Here is a 24,688-nt window from a genome sequence, read left to right as displayed (position 1 = left end):
TATAGACTTCTGCTTTGTGGGGATCAAATACTTTAATTTTCAGAGTACTAGGAAGCTCCTTACAGGAGCCCAAGGCTGCTGATTGTTGGGACAAGTTTTGAAGAGTCAGTGTGTTTATAAAGCTTTGAAATTTGCATCACTTGGCCTTTCCTAATGGTGATTTTAGGCAAGCCATAGCCCTAACAAGCTAATTAAGGTCCGAGGTTTGTATATCACCAAAGTCTGTTGAGTCTGAAATATCATTTACAAGAAAAACTTGCTACTGATGCAGCAGCATCGCAAAAGTGCTCGTGGAGTGCTATGGATAAAGAAATAGCTAAAATAATAGAAGTGGAAAACTCCAATTTCAACAAGACAGAGTGTATCTGAATGAGACTGGAGAAATTGGAACATGCAGCCTTTGTTCCTCTCACTGGTCGGTGATTATTTTCATGTTCACCCTGCGTTCACTTGATTTTTGATATCCCTGATTTATATGTTGTGAAATGATTAAAATAATTAGTTGCTTAACTTGTGTAGACTAAATATAAACTTTTGTTAAATATAAACAAAAGTATAACTGTCTGTCAGTGTTTTTGTTAGCTCTAAGACATATCAGGTATTTTCTTGTAGCTAATTACTACATAACATCTTACTGGTATCCAGAGCCAGTCTTAACCTCCCTAAGGCCCCACAAAATTCTACAAAGGGGCCCTCCAACCTCCAAGTAGAGCTATACAGAACAGAATTAAGTATAAACAAACCATATTAAAAATAACATATAATACTGTATTTTATCAGCTGCATCAAGTCCATTCAAACTGGATCCCCTAGATTTCCTTTTCTACTTTTTCAAACACAAAATACCATTTATACCACACATATCAAACTGGGGACCTTCTGAGCTAAAGTGCTGCAGAGATTAGTGTTTACCCTCATCTAATGCTCAGAATTCATGAAGGCCTTGCTAATTAGGTGTGTTTAACGAGGCAGTGTGCTGAAGTCTGCAGCGTTTTGGCTGACGAGGACTGGAGCCTGACACACGTGATTTATACTGTGCCTTGGCTGAGTAATTGATGGTTATTTACTGAGAGATGTGCATCTATAGTGCCCAGGATGCCCAGCTGATCAGCAATTTAAATTCAATATTTAATTAATGTCAATCCATTGCTTTTCATTTTGCTTTAGCCCAGAGTAAATGAACCTTGACTGAGGGACTAGATCATCATTATCTTGTTTTAAAATAATGTGCACCTATGATGAATGTGCCAAATATATTATTTGCTAATATCAACTTTTCTGCATAATTAATTGCAGGCAGATTTAATAATGCAATTATCTTACACTCCATAGCTCTGTATGATTTCACTAAGTTTGTCACTATTTTAGTTTTATACTTACAATTTCCCAAAATGTTCTTAGTAATACTCTTGATTCGTCTCATATGACTTGTTTAATTTGAAGACAAAAAATCTCTTCTTTGGTGTTTGGCATCATTTATCCTGAGAAATGTATTCTTCAGATAAACATAAATCCAACGAAAGGCCATCAATTTGCACATATGAGTTTTGAATGTAATTCTGCTGGTTATCACCCTGTTTTTATGATGTACCTGTTTTTGGTTTTTTCAGATCCTGATTACATAATGACATTACATGCAACATTGTAAATGAGGGTTACCCTCAGTGTTCTCCGAGATTAAATAAAGGTTGGTTGATTGATTGATTGATTCCGTTACTACCCAGCCCTGTCCATAAGGACAAAGAAACGCCCATCAACAGTGAGCAGAGAGATCTGGTGTGGTGGAATGTTGCAAGAGAAATACATTTGTAAACATACCACAATACTATTTATCAAGACATTGGAAAAAAAGGAAACAAAAGTAGGCCACAATGACTGAACAAAAGCAAAAAGCCAAAAATGTCAGAACATTATGATATATAAATTTTGTTCTGTTCATACCACAGACTCCTGCAGTGTCTCGTCCTCTGTTTCAGGATTCTTCAGACAGTAAACACCTTTGGAGAAAAGACGGAGAGTAAGTCAGTGTCTGGATACTTGATGTGAAATCTAAATTTTCTTCACTTGTTTTTAAAGAGCTGTTTTCAAGGAACTGTATTTTTCTCTTCTGAGGTTGAATTTTGAAACACTGGTAGGTGCTTGTCCTACTTAGGGAAAGAGTGAGGCTGATGATAGCGATGATGCTGAGGAATGAGGAGGAAAGTTTGAACTGTGTGACTGTCTTAAAGAGAGGAAGGAATTTTTCAGCCCCTTTTGGTAAAGGATTGACCATGAGGATGATGAAGAGTTACCTGTCTATCTGTGTGTGTAAGTATGTGTGTGTGTGTGTGTGTGTGTGTGTGTGTGTGTGTGTGTGTGTGTGAACCCCTCATAGGAGCACTGACCTTTCAGAATATGGGGTAATGAGATCTTGCTCGCTGTAAGCTGCAGTGGCTAATGACTTGTTTAAACCACCTGTGGGATGTGAGTGACATGACATTATCACTGCACAGAACAGAAACGACTGGCTCTTTTAGACCTGTCTCTCTCTCCATTCATCAGTCAACATTTTATTCAAGCTTTTTGGTAGATTGTACCTATACTGGTCATTATGGCAAAAATAGAATATCACAGTACTTTTCATTATGTTTTGTTTAACTCATAAAGTCAGAAAATTGTCATGTCACCAAATCATAATTACTTGTTTCCTGTATTTGGATAGTAAGTGTAAGTTTATCACATGAACACATAGACGCTGGGATCGACCAATGACACCACTGCAAAAAAATTACTTACTACAAGCTGATTTCTGATAGGGCCTACTGCCTGTTAGCTAGTTAGTGTCACAGTTATTTATAAAGATTATAATACATAAATTGAAGTGTTCTTAGCTACGTTTTCATCAACTTGCGGTGCAATTAAAGCGATAAAATGAAAATATGAAAAAAAATGTTTGCAATTTTTGTGGCTTGTTTCTTTCACACAGGCTTTTAGCCAGTGTTTTATGTAATAATGTGTTTTCATAGAAAAAAATCTGATGTCACATAAGTGCTTTATAAAAAGTTAGCATAAAACATGTTTCCATCTCTTTTTTATTGACATGTATCCCAGTTTTCTCCTCGATTTAGTTATGTTTAATTCCACCCACTGGTTAGGTCTCCACAGTCACATAACACTACCAGCACTAGAAGGATGAATTCTAGCACGTGCTTTCTGAGTCATGTGTAGTACATCGTTGGCTTCCCCAACTTCCCCATCCCTTTTCCCAATCTGCTGATGAAAAAATGTTATTTTATTCCAATTCACAACATTTCAGGCACTGAAAAACAGCTTTTACATTGTTAAATTAGAAAAAGTTTTGTTGACATTCCTATAATATTAACGAAAATGTCCGTTTCCATCTACAAACTTTTTGAAGTGTTATTACAGTAAACTTTATAGCTAGTGCTATTTTTGCCATTGGTAGATTGTTTGCTTAGTAGTGTTTATTAGAGAATGTACTTACATGTGATGTGAACCAGCTGGTAAACATGGGTAACATGGTACCTACCCAAGTTTATTATTGGTGCAGCTTCTCTGTGGCAAACTCTGAATTTTGTGAAGACAGTCTTAATGCATCAGAAAAGCTTTTTGTTGCAACCTTCTAAGCATTGGCCCTGTTGTAAAGTGATCACAGCTTCAGCCCCACAGCCATCTGTGGTCAGGAGTCCAAGAGAGTTAACTAAATGGGTAGGATGGCCCTCTGTCTCGCCCTGTCAATCAGCATGACACAAACCTACGAGGCTTTCTGTTAGCTGATGTAACAGAATTGGCTGTTAGTATTCTCCTCTAAGCATGATGAGCTGTCCAGTGACAGGCAATTTGTTAGCATGGTAGCATTGTTTGTTGAGGGGGTTTTTCGAGTACAATTGGACATGATTGAATTGGGAAGAAAATTGGCTAAAAAAAAAAAAAAGAAAAGTGTTTTTTTGTTAGTTTATCACAATAGCAATGTCAAATCACCCCTACTGGAGACTGTTTGCAAAAATCTGTTGCTGTCTCCATACCCTGTGATTCAGTGCCTGGCTCTAATATTTAGTCAATGACACAGCCTTTGCTCTTTGCCTTTGGAAACAAGCTGGAGTGAATTGTTCATATGACAAGTGAAATTAGGTTTTAACTTATGTGGCAAATTTCACTTGCAGAGAAATGGCAGAGCACTTTGGTGCTGGACTTCTCACTCCATTGGTTTTTCTTATGGCTTTTCTTGTGGTTTTCTCGTATATTCACCCATATCACTTTCATTCACACTATGTCATCACCATCAGCACCACAAACGCCACTATAAGCCTCTTTCTGTGGCAGTCCTCTTGTCTCTATGGTTACGAGGCCAAGCAGAACTGGCATGCCTTAATCGAGTGTTGAAGTAGCATGCTGCTCAGGCCAGCCATGTTCTATTTTTACATAGGATGAGTCGTGCTTTGGGAGGGTCCCTCAGTAACCTTGCCAGCAAAACAGAACCACGCACTCCAAACTTGTCTATAATGACCAGCAAAGCTCAATGAGGGCTTGGAGGGGGTTCTAAAGCCATTTTATCCGTAGAACACAGATCCTTCAACTTCTGTGTTTCTCTTAGTGATTCATCCCAATAACTGTAAGTAACTGGGGTTCTAGCCCAGACAGATCAGAGACCTTGGCCTTGACTTAATTACTCTGAGCTTGCTATGACTCTTTGGCAAAGCCAAACATGCAGGCTATCTCACTCATATCTGTTACCATGAATAAGGTAATTACTAACATCTGGACTGATTTGGATCTCTGGTTTTTCAAAATTTTATTTAAATTTTAATTTGTTTACCTTGTTTAAAGTAACATAACAATGAAAATCAAAACATTGGCATTTAATATCCAGAGGTGGAAAATGTACACAGAAAGACTTAAACTGTAAGAAATTTTGAAACAATGATGTTTCAAAAATTCTGCATTATTACACTATTAAGATATAATATAAAAATAATATTAACCAGTAATCATGTTCTACTTCTATATAGCTGTTAAGTCTCTAGGTTTACCCATGAGACTCAATAAATTTTTTTTGCCTTTGCTGCAGTCCCACAGACATGAGTGCAAATCTTACAAGTTTTCTGGTGCGCCACACAGCATCATTGCAGAAACAGCCCAGAGAGGACTCAAATATGTATTTGTATTGCAGCTCCCAGCGTTACTGACCAATACAGCCATCTTACATTAAACATCAGAGTACTGATTTCACATACTGACTTTTAAAAAGAATATCAAAAAATAAGTGATAAGCAAAGTCAGCCGGCATTTAAACAATATAATATGCAATAGAAAATTCCTGAGTGCAAGAATCGCTTTGGATGACTAGGATTGTATGTTTGATATCACAAAATGTTCTAATACTACATGCTCATACAACATAGCGCAACACTCAGCTAACTTAGAGAACCTCCCTCAATACTGCATTTTACTCAGAAACACATCCGAAATGCATTTTGGTTTACAATTTATGTCTACCTTATTCCTGCATGCCTGATGCTTTGAGTGACTTATCGACTTCTTGAGAAGCATAAACAGACAATACATAAAATACTTGTAACACCTTAATATGATAGAAATGTGGGAATAAATAAAAATGTAACTCTATCACATTACATTACTTATGCTATTTTATTTAAACTTCATCAATTTCAGCTTTCAACTTCTTTCATTTCAAAGTCAGATAGAAAATCATAATGCAGTGCCAAATCATGGCAATGTCTTATGTAAAAGAAATGTGTTTTTAGGACTATGCAATCTTTGTATCTTACGGTTTGCTAGCATAACGCTAGTGGAGTCAACGCTAGCTTGGCGACATATTTTTATGTCAAATGTAGTTTAAATACAGACATTTTAAGCTTGTAACAGGCATATCAGTAACATTCTTTATTGTCTGTGTTTCATTATCTAAAAACTCTTTCTTTAATTGTTTAAAATTAGTCTGTCTTTTCTTTTCGTAGAATTAGCCTGTTAGCCAGTTAGCTTTCTGCTGCCTGGTCAGCCTGCTCTAATGAGGGTGCAACATAGCCAGTTATGAAGAGATTATAAAGTGTAAACTAGTTAAAGTGAATCTGATAGCAGCAACCAGTGATGTTTAACTAGCAATTTCTCATCTGGCTGCATTTTAAAGGTCACAGATTTCAATACTAACTAGGCTTTTTCAAAGAGTCATTATGAATCTATATTCACATATCTGCTGAAGTTCTGCGGTTTTATGCTTGTAATATTGCTGTTCTTGCTGTACTTTCATCTTTACTTGGCTATAGTGACAGCTGCAAACTGTATGTTGTCCTAGAACGCCTCTGAGACATTTAAACGGATAAAATGCTTAACTTAAAAAGTTACCACTGCTTTTGCTAAAAGCATTAATGACACTTCCAGTCCCTAACAATGAAATATTTCAGCCATGATCTCAAAACACAGTGGTCAGTAGAGAAAAAGGTGCATCTGCTTTTGGCATAGTTGGCAGACTATTTAGCAACGTTGTGAGACAAATTGCCAAATTAAATACTTGGATGCCCAAATGTGTGGCCCTGCACTGCAACTAAAAGGTGCATATACTGGGTACATGCCATTCTACAAAAAAATACAACACGGGGAGGTCCACTGCCTCTTACAAGAGCTAGTTGAAGCTGCATATTGAGCAATTCTGCAGGTATTTCCATAGGTCAGTGGGGGAATTCAAGGCTCTCCTTTTGCTTCATGCTCTCGTTAAAAAGGAGCAAATGAACAAAGTTTATGTAACTTAAAAGCGCTGTAATGTTCTCAACATCATTCACAGCCTTTCAGCTCTCATCCGCCATATACTTATACGGCATATATCTTTTAACCTCTGCATTTTTATCGTCAGTATGCTGCTTGTTTTTGTTTCTTTGGCGCTGTCGGAGGACTCATATCAGCTGATAGTATCAGCACAACGATTTATCGGTCGGGCTCTTGCGGTAACTACGAACACAAAATGTTGCCAGGATTCCATCTATGTTAAGCTTTTAAGCTGATTTGCCTAATGGAACCCTATCTTTTAGGGTGCACTGATATAAAATTTCTGGGCCAGTACCACTGTTAATGCAATAGTATTTGAAAAACCTGTCAATTTTTTTCGTTTATTAAAATAATCCATATAACAGAGTTGACACTGTAGTAACAGAAATGAAGAGTGGCAGGATTTATTATATATATATATATATATATATATATATATATATATATAACATTTACATTGATTACCAGGTAATAACCATGTATTATATGTAGTATAATACTATAGTATTTTAATCATATAAAAATCTGTGATTTTCTATGTAAGAATCTGAAATTAAGACATTATTAAAATCTATTTTTGTTAGTTTTTCTAATAAGTAGCTTTAAAGCAACATTATTAACCTTAAAATAACAGCTTGAAAATCACTTTGATGGCACACTGACTTATAATAGAGAGAATGGTGTCTCTATCGTTGCCACTCCAGGCCCAGAACATCTGCTATAGTGCTATGTCACTTTAGGGGGTGGGCACGAAACCTCTTGTGGGAACTGCGTAGCGCTTTACAGCACCATGTCACACACCAATGACTTCCGCAAACTATAAGTAGTAGCTCAGTATTCCCAGTATGGACATCATGGCAGATGCTGTGAGGAGACCAAAGACGACATTGCTGGAGGAAGAGAAAAAAAGAAAGTGACTAAATCTTGGACTGACTTTTAATAAAAGAGATAAAAGGATGTAAGACAGTCGCGCGGCTAACGAGAAAACAACAAAAATCCAGCAGCAGAGTGTAAGTTACATCAGTGCCACCTCCTCTGTGTAACGTTATCTATGTCATGGCTGTATCACAGAGTTTTATAGTTTTTCCGGATACCCAAAGTTATCGAACCTCAGTCCTGTTTCAGGTTAGCATGCAAAGAAGTAGTTTAATCTCACATCTAAAGGTTTGGTCAGTCTTTGTCAATCTCACACCTAAAAAACATTGAAAGTTTGCAGCCTCCTATAATAAAATCCTGTAATATTACTTTACCTTGTAAGTTGACTTGGAGTCTTTCTCTTCTCTTGCTGGTGTTGTGGTGAATTCCTACTCACCAGCAGAATCCGGCTCCCGATTTCTGTTATTTACTCATAGAAACAATTGCAGGTGTAATCTGTACCGTCCATATGCCTGTGTGAAATGTGTGCATGCTAAGGGGCGCCAGATTCTGTATTCTTCAGCTCTTCAACAAATGCATGTGTACAGCTGTCCATGATGGGCAGCGTGATTTGTATTTACGAAAGTGGTGTAAAAGTGTGATGCACTCCGCAACTGTAGGGGCAACCCAAGAGCAAAGATTCTCGCATAATTACATGATGTAGCTTTAATTCCAGCTCGGTTCATTGTCCTTATTAAAATAAAAAAATAGTAGTATGTACAGTAACAGAATTGTCCATTTAAAGCTCGTCTTAAAGTTCTAGCTTATATCACATGAACTTAATATGGATTTTTTTTTAGCCCAAATTGATCATGGCCAGTTCCCACCCATTAGCTCATGTGAAGCCAAGTTGAAAAGAATGGAAATTCTTGCATTAGTGACTATACGTGCATCAGTGCATGCACTAAATTATTGGTTGTCTGATCTGATTGCAATATTTGACTCACTCTGTTTTTCTGTTTATTGTCATGCACGCCTTTATTTTTTCTTTGCCAGTTTTTCTTATAGTGGAAGTCTTTTCTCCCCAGCTTTGTCAGCGTTGTTAGATGCAAATTCAGCAACAGTTGGATACCAAGTCTGTTACTCCATGTTTTCCCTTCATGATTAATGTTTTTGTTGTTATGATAATGGTCTTCAATAATATTGGTAATAAGAAGTCTTAAAGGTCTTGCTATGCGGGTACTGTTTGTTTCACATCTTTAAGCCTGAGGATTTACAGTAACTTAATAACTTAACTAGAGTAACTTAAAGTAACTTTAAAAGTTAAAAGTAAAAGTTTTAGGCATTAAGTTTAAAAGAAAACATTTATTTTCTCAGAACAAAACATTAATATTGCAATAGTTCCAAATATGATGCCTCCAACACGTTCCAAAAAAGGTGGGGACATAAGACACCAATTGATCCAGTTCTGAAAGTGGAATTGTTTGTCATTCTTCTATTATAGAATGCTTCACCATGTCTTTATGGACCTGTGCACAGGATGAAAAGTCTTGATGGAACAGGAAAGGGCCTTTTTTATCAAAGTTCTAAGCATATATAACTCAGTAGTGAGTGATACAACAATGGATTGGTGATTTTTACATGCTACACGCATTAGCACTGGGCAGCCCTTTGCTTTGCTTTGTCTACCATTCTGTGGTTGAGTCGTTGTTGCACCTAGATACTTCCATTTCAAAATAATAAAAACATTGATTGATTGAAATTTTATGAACTGACTTCTGGCAAATCCTATGACTTGGCATCCTATGACAGTGCTACACTTAAAGTCACTGAGCTCTTCAGTGCAACCCATTCTACTGCCAGTGTTTGTCTAATGAGATTGCATGGCTATGTGCTTGATTTTATACACATGTTAGCTGAATGTGGCTGAAACACCTGAACTCAAGAATTAGGAGGGGTATCCACATGAAAGTGTCATTTGTTTCTTTGTTTCCTTTCTTGTTCTGGTTCATCAATGGTAAAGTATCCCACAGGACAGGAGTGGATCGGAGTAACATTACCGATCTCTAGTTAATCAGAAGGTTAACCAATTTAACACTTCAGGCAGTGAATGGAGACATAGTCTGCAGGCCAAAGCAATGATTTAAGTTGCCCTCTCAGATAGAAGCAGTTCCTTGATTTTTAAATGGCATAAAAGGCTGCAACATTATGAAACAAATCTCAAAGAAGGGAAATCTCTGACAGAAACTGCTTTTAACATGAAAATACATATTGAAATATGAATACTCTAATTTATGATTGATGCAATTTAGTATTTAATCTGGTGCTTAGAGGATTGCATATATATGGTAATTAAAAAAAATTGCAATACAATACAAGCATGCACTACAACCACAGTAGACTCCAGTTAATAACCAACAACATTTAACAAGTTTTTTTGTCACTATAGTAACTTGAGTGGCAAGATCTTGCATAAAAAAATTGAAAATACAGAAGAATCTAAAATATCTTCCTAAAGTTTTGACTCCAGCAGGAGGAATGGGGTCTAAAGCTTCTTTATAGTACTGTTTACATGACTCATTTCAAAGAGGGTCATGTGCACAGTGTGCTTTTAACCATAAGCAAATTGTCTGCCTGGTTAGACTCATGAGTAAGATTAAGTTACATGAGATTAAGTAAGATTAAGGGCATGAATTTGTTGGCAGTGGTTTTACATGCCCAGTGCATGCACAACCTGGCTCCAGCTCTGTGTGAGATAAAGAGAAAGAGAGAGATCAGTCTGTTAAATTTTGCTGTACTTACATGAATATATGCAGTGGTCTATGCTTGCATGTACTGTAAAATGTCATATGTGCAGTTGTTTCTTATGTCATAATGCAATGTCATGTCTCCACATTTCCACATGTAATATGTATGTATTATTATACTGTGTAATATTGATATTGCGGAGGACTGCAAATGCAAATGAGCTCTCTAACCAATCACGAAATTTATTTACGCTGCTGTAACTCCATGTTACGCTGTTCTCAGCGTCACTGCCTAATCAGCCCATCATTTTCCCAGAAGTTTATTTTAGGGCCCTGTTTCCATAGAAACCCTTACTGTTGGGGGTCACATGGTTTGCCTGTGATCAGAGATTATGGCTTTTGATCTGCTCCAATTTGGACCACATGACCTGCTGCCTGTTTTGCCGGGGCCGCTACTGTGGGCTCTCCGTTCCAATTTTGCCAGCTCCACGGCTCTTACGTAACCTGTGTGCAGCACAAAACCTACTGCAGATGCAGGAATGATAAGACCTTAAGCGGAAAGTAAGGAGGACCTTACTTTACTTGAAATGAGGCACTAATTAAATGGGGGCTGTAGTAATTTGAACGGCTGTTGATTTCACCCAGCCTTCAGCATCAGAGCTCATTTCAGAAATCTGTTAAGTGTTTCACATGTGATTATAAATTGTTCCCCAGACTGTCAAGTAGAAGGTCATAGTTTGAGAGGTACATGATTTGTGTTTGTAATTTAACAGCGTTCATTTACTTTCAACGTCCATCAGTGCATATTGTTCTAATCAAAGACATGGAAAACATTAATCATGTTCTAGTGCCCTCCAGAATTACATATACTTTGGAACACTCTGAAATCTTGTTTTAATATAATTGCACAAGGGGAAAAAAGAATTAGTTATTGTTCTTTTCCATTTGCAAATTTATGAAACTCATTCCCTTCATGGGTGAGAGAAAACGTAGCAAATATACACCATATGGCCAGAAGTATGTGCCAGAAGTCATGTTCATGAAATGTCTGCGCTGCTAGATCTGCCCTGGTCAGCGCTACCGACAAGAATGCATAGTGATAGCAGTAAAGTTTGGTGGAGGAGAGATAGTGGTCTGGGACTGTTTTTCAAAGTTCCAATGAAAGGCTTTTATTTGTAGCTTGATGAATGTCGAAGCTCGTTTCTACACTGTTAGAAATAAAGGTTCTGTGCAGGTACATTTTTTGTTCATCAAGGTACAAACAATTTTCATAACCTAATGTTTTAAAACAGAACAAAAATAAAAACCCTGGAGACGAGACGGGGTGTGTGAAATCAATACAACTTCCAACCCCATTTCCAAAAAAGTTGGGATGCTGTGCAGAATGTGAATAAAATAGAATGCAATGATATGCAAATCATGTAAACCATATTTTTAAAGGAAACTACTATAAAGACAACATATCAAATGTTGAAAATGTTATTGTTTTGGTGCTGTGTGAGCACCTCTTCTTTTAACAACATTCTATAATCAATGGTTTGGCATTGTCTGGCTGAAAATAATCAAGGCCTTCCCTGAAAAAGACGTCATCTGGATGGCAGCATATGTTGCCCAGACATGTATATATCATTCAGCATTAATGGTGCCTTTGCAGATGTGCAGGTCACCCATGTCATTAGCACTAATGAACCCCTACACCATCATGAATACTGGCTTTTGAACTGTGGACTGATAACAAGCTGAGTGGTCTTTAGTCTGGAGGACACGGAGTCCATGATTTCCAAAAAGAATTTTAAATGTTGATTCGTTGGACCACAGGACACTTTTCCACTTCCCCTCGGTCCATTTTAAATGAGCTCAGGCCCAGAGAAGGTGGCAGCATTTCTGGATCCTGTTTGTGTATAATTTCTTCTTTGCATTGAGTTTTAACTTGCATTTGTGGATGCAGCGACGAACTGTTTTCACAGACAGTGGTTTTCAGAAGTGTTCCTGAGCACATGCAGTGATTTCCACTAGAAAATCATGTTTGTTTTTAATACAGTGTCACCTGAGGGCCCAAAGATCACGGCCAGCAAATACTGTTTTTTGGCCTTGTCCCTTGCATACAGAGATTTTCCAGATTCTCTGAATCTTTTAATGGTATTATGTACCGTAGATGATGAAAAGTTCTTTGCTATTTTATGTTGAGAAATGTCTCTTAAAGTTATTTTCAGGATTTAAACTGCTAATATAAATGAGCTTAGTTCAGTGTGATAACTGTTGTGGGAAAAAAAATAAACTGGCACTGTGAATGTGATTTTACAGGTTTGTTTGTAGGCGTACTCCTCCGCGAGATAATGGCTTGCAAATGATTCTCAAGATTTAACACCTCCGTTCTAATGTAGTGTTCAGTTTGTTAAGGTTTTGAATCAGATTTAACTGTCTTTAAAGTTCTGTAGTTATGGAACCTCTTACATGACGCATTTTTGAATATACGCGTTGTTGGGTCATACAAATTGAACTTTGACATTAAACAGACTCGGGTTTAGGAAAGACAGGAATGGCTGTAAGGTAGAGAGGAAAGTAATTACTGCTAATGAGGAGAAGACTAATGCTTGAAACTCCTGTGGAGACATCATATCCTCTCTCTCTCTCTCTCTCTCTCTCTCTCTCTCTCTCTCTCTCTCTCTCTCTCTTTATGGGGTCCTGTGTTTTTATAGTAGTAGATTTTTTGTACTGTTGATGTCGCTGCTATCCTATTAGCCAGAACAAAAACACAGTGGGCTGTTGGAGAAGTTGCTACATAATAATAATGTAGTGGGAAGTAAAACCAGTCTATTTTAATTCTAACCATACATTCTCATTTCCTGTGGAAGCAGACAATTTGTAGCCATGATTTAGACAAGTGGCAAGCGACATGGCGGCAGAGCAACAAGTGACGAGTCAAGTTTTTCAGTTTTATGGGGTTGGGGGAATGGGAGGGTACTTTCTAGACAGTCCTTCACACAGAATTTTCTGACAGTTCCTTGTACTGAACCAGATGCAAAAGAAAGACAAAGCGGTACTATGTGAAATAATACTTCATTTTTGGCAAATAAAAGAACACCAAGTGCATTTAAGTAAAAGTTGTGGTTGTGGTATTTTGTTGGTCACAAAAATGTAATAAACGTAGTAAGAAAGAATGGAACTGGGAATGACACACAGACTTTACTCTCTGGCAGTTTTTGGCTGCTTAGCTTATACCTTTGCCTTCTTCTCCAAAGCCATTTCGCCTAAAATGACTCGTGTTGCCTGATGAACAAGGATGTTCTAAAATCTACACTGTACCATAGAGTTTGTTTTTTGTACAGGTATGATATTTGGGGCTGTCACCCTGGTAACTTGATTGGCCATGACCAGGTACAGGCCTGCCTCAAACATCCACAAGAGACAAACTTGAGGTGACATAAGCGACTTGTCACCTCTTAATTTGAACGTCTGTTAAGAGAATGTAAAAAGAGAGGTTGGGAAATGAACATGCATAAAAATGCACTATGATTGTTTTGGCCAAGACAAGTTTTATTTATATAGCACCTTTCATACACTATGGTCTTTCAAACTGTTTTACAAATAAGAAAATACATTGATCATTTAAAATCAGATTTAAAAATGTAGGAGAGGATGTAGGAGAATATAAATTATAAACATGTTAAAACATGATTAAAACAATAGGTTTAAAAAAAGAAGAAATTAAACTAAATTAAAGTAAAAATCAACATTAAACTGACAGTGATAAACTGAGATGAAAGCCTGCTCAAATAGGAACATTTTAACCCAGATTTAAAAGTCTAGTTTTAGGGCTCTTTTGATGCTCTCCGTCAACTGGTGTCAATTAAGAGCATCATAGTAGCTAAACGCTGCTTCACTGTGTTTAATTTTAGGCAGGACTAACTGACTGGTTACTAATGATCTGAGAGTTCTGCTCGCCTCATATCGCTGCAGTATATCAGATAAATATGCTGGTCCTACACGATTAAGTGAATTAAAGACCTGTTATAGTACCTCAAAGACTGTCCTGTAACAGGCTGGTAACCAGTGTATGGATTTAAGAAGGAGGGTGGTGTGTTCTCTTCTTTAACTCCTACTGAGAACTTTGGCAGCTATATTTTAAATCAACTGAAGCTGTTTGTCTTTTTTGGGAGTCCAGTTAGGAGACCACTACAGTAATCAATCCTGCTGGAAATAAAGACATGGATGAGTTTTTCCAGGTTTGGTTTAGCCATAAATCTCTAATCTGGTTGATGATCTTAAGGCTGATAAAATGCTGACTTAGTAATTGCTTTAACATGATTGCTCAAACTGAGATCAGAGTTCATTAGTACAGAAATCATCTTGTAGGATTTGGCAAAGAGGAAGCATGTATAAATTAAGAGCGGCCCAAGAATCGAACCCTGGGGGACACCACAGGTCATTGGCACACTCTCAGAAACAATGTTTTCTATTTCTAGTTTAAGCACATAAAACCACATAAACGTTATAAGTAGGACTCTAGGAACAAAAATAAAATACAAAAAAAAGGATATGATTCCTTAACGATCGGAAGGTATTAAGTCTTTACAAGATATGTATCCTGTACATGCAAGTTAATGGTTAATGACATATAAAAAGGCACAAAAAGCAAAAAGGCATTCAAGGGTGTGGAGGGCACAAAGAGCACTGTAGATTTGAGGACACAAAGGAGAATGTTATGCTTCTCTGGGAATAGGACATTGTCTCCCGTCCCTTTGTTCTCAGATGGCAGAGTGGATACTCTATCACTGTCTGATTGAGGTGCTTTGTTTTCCTTGGGGAAACAGTCATACTAATTCAAAGTAAAGGCAGTAACACTAAAGGCATTTAACTTTCACAGTATGCATGTAGAGTATGTGCCGGCCATTAATTAATCAGGTCAAGCTTTGTCTGCTGATAGGATGGCACCGAATGGCGCAACCGTCAGAGCATTGGCCCTATTATCAGGAGATCGCGAGTTCGATCCCTGGTGATGCTACAGCCATCCGTAGCCGGGAGTCCAAGAGAGCACAATGGGCCTCGCTCTCTGGATGGGTAGGATGGCCCCCTTCCCCCCCCCCATCACTCAACGCGATGCTAGTCAGTGTGGGTGTCTGTTAGCTGACGTAACAGATCTGGCAGTTCAGCTGTCCAATGATGTTGCGTGAGCGGCAGTTCGAAATGATGCTGTGGCTGGCTTCACACCGGCCTAGCGTTGATAGTATTGGGTGATTGGGGGAGTCCTAACTAGTAGTTGGAATTGGAGAGTATTAAATTGGGTAAAAATCCCAAAAAAAGCTTTGTCTGCTGGCACTGTCATCATCTTCAACAGTTGAAGGAAGAGCAATTTTATAACAATTTAGCTAATAAGTTTAGATAGCTAGAGATGTTTCTTAATGCTTGCTAGCTGCCCCCCAACCTACAACCAGGCCCTCCCTAAAATGAAACTCTGGCTATGCCACATGAGTATAGAGCTTGCTTCAAAGTCAACATAAACTGGAAAGCATTACACTTTTTCCTTCTGTACTGTGACATATTTCCAATATCAGATATACAACCAGGTCCATAAATATTTGAGGGTTGACACTGTTACTGTTACTTTAACTGTCTACCACTGCATAAAATGAAATAATGAAAGAGCTTAAATTGCTGACTGTTCACTGTAATTTGAGAGTATTTACATCCAAATTGAGTGAACAATGTAGTAATTACAACTATTTTCAAACATAGCCCCCTTTTTTAGGGGCTCAAAAGTAATTGGGCAATTGACTGCTCAGCTGTTCTATGTCCAGGTACAGCGCCCTCCACAAAGATTGACACATCTGTTAAACATGAACAAAACAGGCTGTAAAAAAAACATTCTTTATTATTTATCCTTCCAATCTTTCATTCAAAATATTAACAAAAATCTTACCCTTATTTGAAACACAATGCCCTTTGCTACGATAGTAGTGCTGAGTGTTCTCCTATAACACTTAATGAGACTGGAGAACACATGGCAAGTGATCAAAGACCTTTCCTCCATGCAGAACCTCTCCAGATACTTCAGATTCTGAGGTCCACAGTATGGACTCTTTTCTTCAGCTCATCCCACAGATTTTTTATGGAGTTTAGGTCAGGGGACTAGGGTGGCCATTGTAAAATTCTTAAATCTGTGGTCAGTGAACCATTTTGTGTTGATTTTAAGACATTCTTTGGATTATTTTCCTGCTGGAAGATCCTAACTATGACCCACATTAAGTTTCCTGGCTGAGGCAGTCAGGTTCTGATTTTATTTCTGCTGGTCTGCGATACCATGTATCCGAATAAATTGTCCAGGGTCTTTAGAAGAAAAACAGCCCTGCAGTATCACAGATCCACCACCATACTTCATAGTGGGGATTAGGGTACTGTTCTGCATGGCTGTCTTTCTGTCCATGCCAAACTCAGATCTGGTGTTTGTAACCACAAAAAAATTTGGTCTCGTATATCCATAGCCCTGGACAATTTATTCGGATACATGGTATCGCAGACCAGGTTATATAGGTGGTGTTTGATTGTGGTTTGGAAGATGTTCTGAACCCAAGACCTAATTCATTTCTGCTGTTCCCCATTTGTGATCCTTATAGGTTCTTTGTCCACTCGAATCAACCTCCTCACTGTGTGTGGGGTCTGTATAGACATATATACTCTTCCCGGCAGATTCTTAACATCTCCAGTTGTTTAAAACTTGTTATTTATTGACATGAGAGTGGACATTTTCAACTAGTTGGATATTTTCTTGTAGCCATTTTCTGATCTGTGCAGCTCAACAACCTTTTATCATACATCATTGCTGTGTTCTTTGGTATCTTATAGCACTGGATGACTGAGGGAATTCAGCTTTTGTCTCATCTCATATATATTCCCCAGTGAAACATGGCTGACCATTTGTTCTTTCCTCATTATTTCAATTACATGTAAGCAGCTAAAAGGTCTAGGTGTGGCAAGTGTGGCATTTGCATTTGGAATCCAACTGTGGTAGATGACCTAAGAATTTCTTTGAACTCTTTGTATCAGCTAAGCAGTCAATTGTCCAGTTACTTTTGAGCCCTTAAAAATGGGGGCTTTGTTTGAAAATGGTTGTAATTGTTCACTCAATTTGGTTTTAATTACTTTTTTTTATTAAATGCTAAGTCCAATATGCAGTGGTTGACAGCTGTAATAACCAACTTTGTCAACGTCCAAATATTTATGGGCATTACTGTATACTGTAGTGCTACAGACAGCAGCAAGTGTCGTTTTCCCTACTTGTATCCAAAAGTATAGTATGCCATCTAAATTTGTCTTCTTGGGTTTTGCCTTAGTGACCTCTCAAGACAACTCACAGATGGCGAGCCACATTGAGTGATGAAACTCATCTTCAGAAGTCAAAAAGAAATAGCCATCATCAGAGTGTCAAAGTGCAACATTATTGATAGCTACTGGTAATCTACCGAGTAAACCCATAGGGAAGAATAATAGAGAGACCTCATAGTCCAATGGGCCGAGTTCAAATGGGTCCATTTATCATGTTGCTCAGTGCAGAGATATAATCTACACAACCATTATGATTACACTCTTCTTTAATACACATCCAGTGGCAACATGACAAACTCTTTGGCCAAGTCTTTGGCTTTTGCTAAACCACACTTGCAGAGAATAGATATGAACAGCTATGGGTCCTGGCTTAGGAGAATATTGTACTAGCATGCTTGATTCCTGTTCTGGTCTGAGCTCATTGTCATTAGATCTGCTGTAACAGCTCATGCGTTCCTGTGAATTTTGAGCCTTTTGCCTGGTCAAGCTCAATTTCATAGGATGATTAATTGATATAGGCCTATAGTATATAAAATAGACACAGAATAGACACTTTGGGTTCCTAGACTATTTTTTAAGGCATTGCACTGGAAGTACAACTGTATTAACTCAAAAAATGTATTTTTGATTTTATTTTGACTTCACTATGCACCAGTGTGTGTGGGGAATGACAATAATAGCCAATAATATATTGCTTCACCTTCCCCTCCCACCTCCCCACCTTTCATTGAGTGAAAACACTCAGCTAGCTTAGAGACCCTCCCTGATACCATGTTTCACTTAAAGATATGCGGTACAGATGGAAAGTAGAAAATGCATTATCAAATATGATGCTCATTGACTTTAAATGCATGAATAGGTACCATAAGGGGACAAGTTTAGGCAATAGGCAGCACTTCAACACAATAGCTAAGAAGGTTAGGTCCTGTAGCTGAACTGAAATCTGTTTATCGTAGACTGCATCATGAACATAGCTGTTTGTTTGTCTGCTAAATTCAGTAAAAAAAAATCAAGAAACTGATTCTAGGTCCAGGAGTTTTTTACAGGACTGAGTTGGCAACTTGCTGATGTAACTTCGCTATCTGGCTACTTAGCAAATGAAACGCTTCACAGCTAGCAACAACCATAAAGAAGCACAATTGCAATGTGGTTCTCATTCTAGAACAGAAGTTAAAGCCAGTTAAAAAAAATATTGACAAAATTTAAAAAACAGTTTTTCTGAGGTAATTAGCTAGCTCACTGAAACTAGCCAAGCTAAGGGCCAGTGTGTTTCCATAGAAAAATCGCTTCCTTTCCCCTGCATGTGGCCACCTTTGTATCGTAGATGCTATGGAAAGTGCCAGACAAAGTAACCAAGGATGTATAAAAAAAAAGCATGGAAAGCAAGAATTATTAAGGAAAAATACACAATGGTGAGTGAAAAATCCTCTCTGTTTACAAACTTTCTGCATGTCTGGTCTGATGTTTTGAGTGCTAATGGTCCTGGGTAGACCCGTTCTTCTCCCTGGCCCCATCATATTAGGTATTAACACACACATACACACTCTGCCAGAGTCTTCACATTTCCATGGTAACCTAGTTGCCCTGGTGAAGCAGAGCCCCAAGCAAATTCAATCAGATATCTGTAGGGGTTTTTTTGCCAGCCCAAGGGCCCTGCTCTTTCCAGTCTGGAGTTGCTTATACACAGATGTTCCCATATGGCAGCTCAGTCATCCTGGTCTGATAGAAAGAGACACTCCACTCACTTTCTCATGAATGATCTCTTTCGCCTCATCATTACTTTGAACGGAGGACAGACTTAAATCTTCTCTTGGCTTTACTATATTGATCACCGAAATGACCAGGATAGGATGTGCTTTGCACCTGCATGATTTCTTTTGCTTCTTCAGTTGACGTCAGAGAACATGAAGCTTTTGGAAAATGTTTTTTCGACACAGACAAACATACTCTAGTCCTAGTTTACAGTGTCAAGGTAGGCTTCTTTAAAAAAGGTTACAGAGAGCAAGACCTAATTGAGAAAAACTCCATTTTTAAAAGTTTCTACATAATTCACTGGTTAAGATATAAACGAAGTCAGTTACGTGTAGTTTGATGTGAAACGCTCTGTTCTAGAGAAACTTGCTGAGTCAGAATTCTTAGCAGTGGGGTTGATAGGAACCAGTTATCTGAAGAATTCAATGCCTCTAAAAGCTCCCTCACAGAAAATTTTTACAAAGAAATGGTTATGAATAGGCTGCCTATTGCCTGAGACATTGTTTTCTGACAGTTTGGAGATAAGCTTTTGGCCTAAAACACATTTTTAGAATCCATTATGGCAGAGATGTAAAGTCAGGGCATTGTAAGGCAAAATAGTCCCCAAAGAAAACTCAGTTTGTCAGATATACCCCATTAGGGCTGTCATGATTACTCAATCACTCAAAAAAATACATTAAAATTGACCTTCTTGGTAAATCAGCAGTGACCATTTAGTAATGGTGTTTCATGTATTCTAATTATCATTCAAATTGCATCATTCAAAATGATGATTCTCCACATGGGGGAGCTATTGCTCCCACTCAAAATTGCATTGTGTGCATCAATGAAAGAGAGGAAACCTATACCCGTGGGGTCTCACAAATGCTCATAGGTCTTTAATACATGACATCATGGGGTGTCGGTTGTGTGATAATGAGACAAACCATTTTTTTATATTATTATTATTATTATTATTATTATTATTATTATTATTATTATTATTATTATTATTATTATAATAATAATAATAATAATAATAATAATAATAATAAAAGGGCGGCACGGTGGCGCAGTGGGTAGCGCTGTCGCCTCACAGCAAGAATGGCCTGGGTTCGATTCCCGGCTGGGTGACCAGGGTCATTTCTGTGTGGAGTTTGCCTGTTCTCCCCGTGTCTGCGTGGGTTTCCTCCCACAGTCCAAAGACATGCAGTTAGGCTGATTGGACATGCTGAATTGCCCCTAGGTGTGAGTGTGTGAATGTGTATGTCTGTCTGTCTGCCCTGCGATGGACTGGCGACCTGTCCAGGGTGTATCCTGCCTTCTGCCCAATGACACCTGGGATAGGCTCCAGCACCCCACCGCGACCCAGAAGGATAAGCGGTTTAGAGGATGGATGGATGGATAATAATATTAATTTTTTATATAAGAATAATACATTTATATTATAATAATAATATAATAAATCCTTGTCACAATTATCCTTTGACTATTAAAGTATTTTTTTTTTAAAAATTGTAACACATACGTAAAATTTTCCATTTACAAGACGTGCCACTTACCATTTACTTATCTATGTGTGATATCTAATGCATCTAATGTTCATTTACCTAAAATGAATGCGTTTGGGCTGGCCAATTAAGGGCTTTGTTCGAAACTGTATCCTACTGAACTAATGAAAGCACTTCTAATGGCGGTGTGACATTTTTGACGTACCGTTTAGTATATGTGGTTTTGGATGCAGCCAAGGACTGCTGAAGGAGTGAATTAGCTGGAGCAGGAGTGTCAAATTGTGGTTGGAACTAGATTCTACAGGTAGGTAGTTCTCTAAGACCAAGGACTGTTTTAGTCTGGCAGATGAAACCATAATTACTGGCAAAAGAATTTAAACACGTTGAAAATAAATTTAAAAACGTCTTTTTTGTGTGGACCTCAACCATGAAATGACCAAAAATACACTTCTCTCCTCTGACTGTAGGGTTGACTCCTATGCACTTCTCTGACTACATGAATTTGCACAGATCATAACATCTGAGCTACGAGTCTCTCCTCCTCTCCGTAGACCTCAGCTATGTTCTTGTACCGGTCAAATTCAAAGCAGAATACAGGTGTCTGCATACCTGGGCACACCAAGTATAACCTGTGTGTGGGCAACACTGTCATATGTCCATTTTAAAAAGAATAAAAAATATATATTGATACAAATGCATCTAAGATATATCCCACAGACATGAAATGCACCTACAACTGTACAAATAACTATACTTAATACTGAAATGACTTCTAAAACATCCACAATCTCTTTCTCTGCAGTGTTCCTACGTTCCCAAATGTGAGCGAGATAACCAGAAGATGCAACAAGACATTCAAAGGCTAGAACATTACTGGAGTAAAGAGGGTAAAAATCAGTCATTTACCTGCTTCTTCAACCCCCAGAGGAGGTAAGCCAGTTACATTCTCTTCACACACTTCCCATGCTCTCGCCCTATTGGGTAATGTGTAAAGTTTCTCAAATTAGTCATGCATGTGTGCTCTCAGGTACCCGTCTCCATGTGGAAAAGGCTGTACATAAGATTAAGGATGAAAATATCTTTACGCACAGAGTCTTCCTTTGTTTTTGTGGGCTAAACTGCCAGTGAGACAAATCTGAGTCTCACTGAACACTTTAAGGACCTTACAGACAGGACTAGTTTTTCATGGGGTAATGTAATTTTACCACAGGACATCTGGACATTGTTTATGATTGATGAAAAATGGCAAAGGATGACAAATGGGAGTGGCTACTTGATTTACACATTGGTGTCAAACATGCGTAATACATATCTTCCACTGCTCAGAGCTAAACAAATTTTTATTTAATTTTACGGCCTAATTCCATACTCACATCTGTAATCCTACACACAATGCAAACTGTGTGCCTTTTATAACTGCTATTATAACATGCTATTATTATAGTTATAGTAACTTGAGTTTGAAAATGAGCAGGTATGTCGTAACATATGTAGGCTGTAGGCTACATTGCACAATAACCTGCCAGGAGCATCACTCCTCTGAGGAGTCCTTTTTTGAGTGTTTTTGAGCAATGTGCGTCCTACATCTAAGGTTTGCAACAGACTTGAGAAAAACTGTGAAAAACAGGATATAACAAAGTTTACTCGCATGTCAGTTCATACAGAATTATTATAACCTGAGATTATTTCTGTGGTTGGTTTTATAGTAGGTAAACGGTGCCAGTAAAAATGACTGACATGGCAGATTCGGTTGGGACTAACATCACTCAGGAGATGCCCTGGTGATAATTACAATGCCCCCTTTTCATGTTTCATGTGCTGTGATTTTGCATTCATCCACTGAAAAGCTAATATTATGAAGGCATATCGGAGATGGACGTTCTTCCTTTAATTTCTTGATTTTATGTGTACTGTTAAACAAATGAATAGCTGACTTAGAGCAAAGTGGACTGCATTCTGTAAAATACAGCGCAATTTGCAAGGTGCACCCCCATCATTTCCCCCCATTCTATTATTCACCATCGCTGCATTTTAAATAAAGCTTAGTCAACATGATGGTGTTGTCAAGGTACTGCTAAAATAAAAAAACAGGAATCATCAGCAGTTTCCAGAAAACAGGACCAAAACACTGCCTTAATTTTTCTGGAATCAGATAAACTATTGAGTTAACAGTGCATCAACGTAGAAGGCCTGATACAGATTCATCCTGGATTGAGCATCAGGTGTGTTTGATTACTGTGTCTGGCACCTTTATGGCTCCTCTCTACCCACCGGGCATCGCTGTACACAATGGGGCACACACCAGCATCAGAAATGCCACTTATCAACACCACCCACCTCCTGGGCAAGCGTGGTGTGGAACCAGGGATCACAGCTTCTGAGAACAAATTATCATCTTCCATGTCCCCTGATGGAGAAACCAATTTCTTTGTTGTTTCAGCAATATCTCAAGGCATTGGCTGAAATAGCACTGGCTTCTAGGGTCTGTAATACTATCTGGTCCTTGTGGTTGTAATTTGACTCTTTGACCCCTGGGAATAGTTTGCTATTCTTTCATTTTGTTGCTTGGAAACCCCCATGCTCTTTTACCTTCAGGTGAAAAGACCAATCCAGAACAAAGATTAATAGCAAAGCAGATCAGAGAGTGAGCTATTTATACTGTTTTGTCTTTATTTCCAAACATGGTTGTTGTCAAGGTTCAGATTAATTTCCTTATAATTTTCTACTGCAGGACCAAAACTTTCTTCAGCAGTGCAGTCCTGTCCTACTTTCCTCCTGCATGCTTACTAAGGTATGCTGGTGTGGTGGATCTCCCTAGATAGGCCCCTGCAGAAGGCATCCTCATTCTGCCTGCCTGCCTTAAATACAAATAAGTTGGCTTGACAAATCTTTTCTTAGAGCTTTATAGCCAGAACCACCTTGGCATGTAGATTTGACTACTTTTATGCTTGAGATGCCAAACTTTAATCTTCATGCCGTGCCAGCTTGGGGTGCTGACTCATTTCCTACCAATAGTCCGCTCCTCTTCGTCCTTTTTCAATTTCTTCTTTCATTAGGTTTTTTCATAAACTTCTATAGACATTATTCAGAACTGCTTCTATTCCACATTAATCTGTACGCTTGATCTTAAAATGCGAATGATGTCAGGTCAGGTGCTATATGAATGAAGTAACATTATTTAAAAAGAAAAAAAAATCCTGATATAGCCATATAAAATGATTTCTCATTCTCAAAACATGGTTCACTCTAACAAACAACTTCTAAATAACATCTAACATCTAAATGTCTACACTTTTCATTAATATTTTATTTTTTAAAGCACACTTGTGTCTTTAGGGACTCTAAATGGTCACCCATGACTTCCACGTGTGATTTTCGAATTCATAAGGATGAGGTGACTTGCAGGGCAAAGACCCTTAGTCATCTATCAACATGGGGAACTTTCAAGAATACAAAAATGAAAACATCTTCACTGATGACCATAAACTTTTCCACTATTATGGGAAAAATGAAGAAGCTTCAAACATATATACAGTTGTATGCATATGTTTGGGCACCTCTAGCCAAATTTCTCATTTTGTTGATTTCTGAAGTGAAAAGAAATAAACAATACCTCCATGTAAAAAATTCTGCAGATATTAATGTAGAGTTATTTTATATTTGATTAAAAAATAGAAAGAAATAACGTGTGGCCAGCCTTTCATTTGTAAAGTCTCGGAACCTATTTTTTTCCGTTAAGCT

At 38.0% G+C, this 24,688-nt stretch overlaps 1 protein-coding gene across 1 annotated transcript in view; it reads left to right on the top strand.

Moving 5' to 3' along the window:
- Positions 1 to 24,688, top strand: part of LOC118811362 (calcium-activated potassium channel subunit beta-4-like) — a 35,732-nt gene that overhangs the window by 4,733 nt on the left and 6,311 nt on the right. Inside the window, exon 2 of the mRNA XM_036575520.1 lies at positions 21,750 to 21,877. Coding sequence (XP_036431413.1) covers positions 21,750 to 21,877 — 128 coding nt within the window. The remainder of the gene's footprint in view (positions 1 to 21,749; positions 21,878 to 24,688) is intronic.

This window comes from Colossoma macropomum, unplaced genomic scaffold (assembly GCF_904425465.1).
Source record: "Colossoma macropomum unplaced genomic scaffold, Colossoma_macropomum, whole genome shotgun sequence".
Taxonomy (NCBI): domain Eukaryota; kingdom Metazoa; phylum Chordata; class Actinopteri; order Characiformes; family Serrasalmidae; genus Colossoma; species Colossoma macropomum.
The sequence above is the reverse complement of the archived record's forward strand: the minus strand, read 5'-3'. Positions and strand labels throughout refer to the sequence as shown.